The sequence below is a fragment of the Pholis gunnellus genome (genome assembly GCF_910591455.1).
Source record: "Pholis gunnellus genome assembly, chromosome: 20".
Classification (NCBI taxonomy): domain Eukaryota; kingdom Metazoa; phylum Chordata; class Actinopteri; order Perciformes; family Pholidae; genus Pholis; species Pholis gunnellus.
In genome coordinates, this window is record NC_136547.1 from 20,873,979 (window position 1) to 20,877,085 (window position 3,107).

Here is a 3,107-nt window from a genome sequence, read left to right on the forward strand (position 1 = left end):
CCCCTGACGCTGTCCTGGACTGTTCAGAGGTCAGCTTCACTCTGCTGATCAATAATCAAGACGTATTAATCCTTCCGACATGCTATACTATGAGTCATAAAAAGTCTAGTAGAGTAAATAGTTGCTATATAATATTTGTATTATTCTATTCGTCCTGCAGGTGGCGCTGTTGAAACCTTTTAATCAGAGGAATGTTTTATAAATGATACTAATATTAGCTGGTTTCTTTGAACTAATTACTCTTTTACATATTTCTACCTACCTGGAGGAAGTAGTTGTAGTATTCTTAGCTGTAGTAATAGTAGTACTCAATCATTGTGTAGTACTCTATGTATTACTATGTGTACTGTGTTTTAACAGGAACCTGAGTCTGGGGGCGAAGGTGGAGCTTGCATCAGGTAAACATGTGACCTATCTGGACGACCAGACTCGCCTGGATCTGATCCAGCTGCTGAACGGGACGAGGTCACTTCCTGTGTGAGTACAGGGGCAGGGGCCTACATAAACATGGGCGGGGCCAAGTGTGCAGGTGTGTTTGTTGCAGGTAGAGTTGTGTTAAGTGTGTGTTTGTTTTCAGCGTCATACAGGAAGTGTTTCCGTGTTTCATTCGAGCTCCCAGCGACTCCAACTCCAAACCCATCGAACAGCTTTACCCAGGTTTCTATATTCATCATATTCATTCATATATTATAAGGGATTAAAAATGTTACAAGGTAAATATTAAGGATTATAAAATAATATGATTTATAAATCATCATAAATCATTATAAAATATTATAAAGGATTATTAATCAATCTAAAAGGATTATAAAACATAAAGGACATCAAGAGATTCACAGTTTAGAGTACTGCAGTACTCTCTGTTAACAACTAGTACTGCAGTACTCTCTGTTAACAACTAGTACTGCAGTACTCTCTGTTAACAACTAGTACTGCTCTCCTCTCTGGTCCAATCAGACGACCGCTACAAGGACATCCTACTGGCCCTGGAGCGGTCGACCAATCAGAGCCGAGAGATCCAGGACTGGTGGATCGTCGACCAACCAGCTGCCAGCCTGGTGCCCATCGGAGGCGGAGCTTCGCTGAGTGACAGGAGGGAGGCGGGGCTTCAGCTGTTTGTGTTCAGTGATAAAGTCAGTCCTCCGAGTCTGGGCTTCCTGGCTGGATACGGGTACACAACATTACCTTCAAGTACTGAAATACCTGTAGTATTATTACTGCTTTAACACATGTTGGTACTGCAGTAGCTGTAGTACTATTACTACTTGTTGACGCTCTGTTCTCCCTCAGCATCATGGGACTTTATGCGTCGGTGGTTCTGGTGATCGGGAAGTTCGTGCGGGAGTTCTTCAGTGGGATCAGTCACTCCATCATGTTCGAGGAGCTTCCGTGTGTCGACCGCATTCTCAAACTCTGCACCGACGTCTTCCTGGTACACATGAAATAAAAAAACTTTATTAACACAATCACACGATCAGTGTTGGCCGCTGTGATCTGATTGGTTGTTCTCTGTTCCAGGTGAGAGAGACAGGTGAGCTGGAGTTGGAGGAGGAGCTTTACGCCAAACTGATCTTCTTGTATCGATCGCCGGAGACTCTGATCAAATGGACACGACGATGACCTCATCGATCGATGTGGAACCTGTGGTGACATCACAAACTGTGACATCACCACTGTCTCTGAATCTGTGGTTCCTCCGTTCTCCAGGTGGAACCATCAGTTAAAGAACATTTACTGAATTTTATTTTGAAGGTTTCGAGAAACATTATTCTGTGTGACCAATGGGAGCAGCAGGGGGGCGGAGCTAACTGATCTGAGGACAGTGGTCGTGTTTCCATTCAGTTCCAAACTTTTGAAATGTAAAATGATCAACTGGTGTAGAGCGAATAAACTCGGCTACAAGTGTTGATTCCCCCCCCCCCCCCCCCCACACACACACACACACTGTAAAATCATATGACGCTGCTGCTGACACTCATTGACTTCCTGTGATACTGGAACTATTAAAGTTATTCATGTTTTATTAAACACTTCTGATGTATCAATCAACAATCAAGTCACAGCTGTTCTCACTTATTTCTATTAGCGCTATGTTAGCTTCAATTAGCTGAATGTTTGGTCTACATTAGCTTTATGCTAGTTCTACATTAGCTTTATGTTAGCTGTAATTAGCTGTATGCTAGTTCTACATTAGCTTTATGTTAGCTGTAATTAGCTGTATGCTAGTTCTACATTAGCTTTATGTTAGCTGTAATTAGCTGTATGCTAGTTCTACGTTAGCTTTCTGTTAGCCATACATTAGCTTTGTGTTAGCTCTTCCTAAGCTAAATATTAGCCAAAATTAGCTCTATTATGTTGCAGGGTAGTTAATAAATACCCTGTGGTGGAGAGGTGGGTGGATTGATACCTAAAATAGGCCGACTGATAATGATAAACACGGATATTAGAATGTATTATGATACTAAGCCTAGTTTTTCGTATCAATATTCAGGAACCAGATGTCCCGGTTTGTCACGGATTGTCCTGGTTTCCAGCTGGGTGTCCCGAGTCCTTAAAAATATTTTTAAAACAACAACCATATTATTCCGGTTTTGACCTCAGTTAAAATGATCATATTAACTATTTAATACTTGTTTTCAGCGCTTACATAGGCATTAATGATTTCCCATTCATTATTAAATTAAATTAAAATTCTATGACCATTTTTACTTGTGCTAATATACTAAACGCTGAAATAAATGTTCCTCTTCCTGATAAAAACTCTATCGAACATTCACGTGTGCGTAGCTTTCGTTAGCATTAGCATCATGTAAGGTCTACTTAGCACCACATTAGCTTCATGTAACTTCTATACTTAAGCTCTATGTTGGCTCTGTGTCTGCTTTCACTAGCACTAAATTAGCTCCATGTTAGCATGCATTACATTACATTACAGTCATTTAGCAGACGCTTTTATCCAAAGCGACATACAAGAAGTGTATTCAACATCGTATTCAAGAGAACTTAGAAGTCATGAGTGCATCTCCTTTAAACATCTAAGAGCATAAACCACAGCAAACGTACAGAAACAAACAAAAACAATAAGTGCAACAAACTAGCATGAACAC

The 3,107-nt window shown here is 40.7% G+C and overlaps 1 protein-coding gene across 1 annotated transcript in view; it reads left to right on the forward strand.

The window, feature by feature from the left end:
• The window catches only part of LOC306712538 (piezo-type mechanosensitive ion channel component 2-like), a gene marked incomplete at its 5' end in the record, with an annotated part of 37,767 nt that extends 35,831 nt beyond the window's left edge, over positions 1–1,936 (forward strand). The window contains 6 exon segments of the mRNA XM_079181851.1: positions 1–29; positions 361–477; positions 578–657; positions 958–1,171; positions 1,291–1,432; positions 1,519–1,936. The exon segment at positions 1–29 is cut by the window's left edge and continues 138 nt beyond it. Of these exon segments, the coding sequence (XP_079037977.1) occupies positions 1–29; positions 361–477; positions 578–657; positions 958–1,171; positions 1,291–1,432; positions 1,519–1,620 (684 nt within the window). The 3' untranslated portion in view covers positions 1,621–1,936.
• Between the last annotated feature and the right edge of the window lie 1,171 nt (positions 1,937–3,107).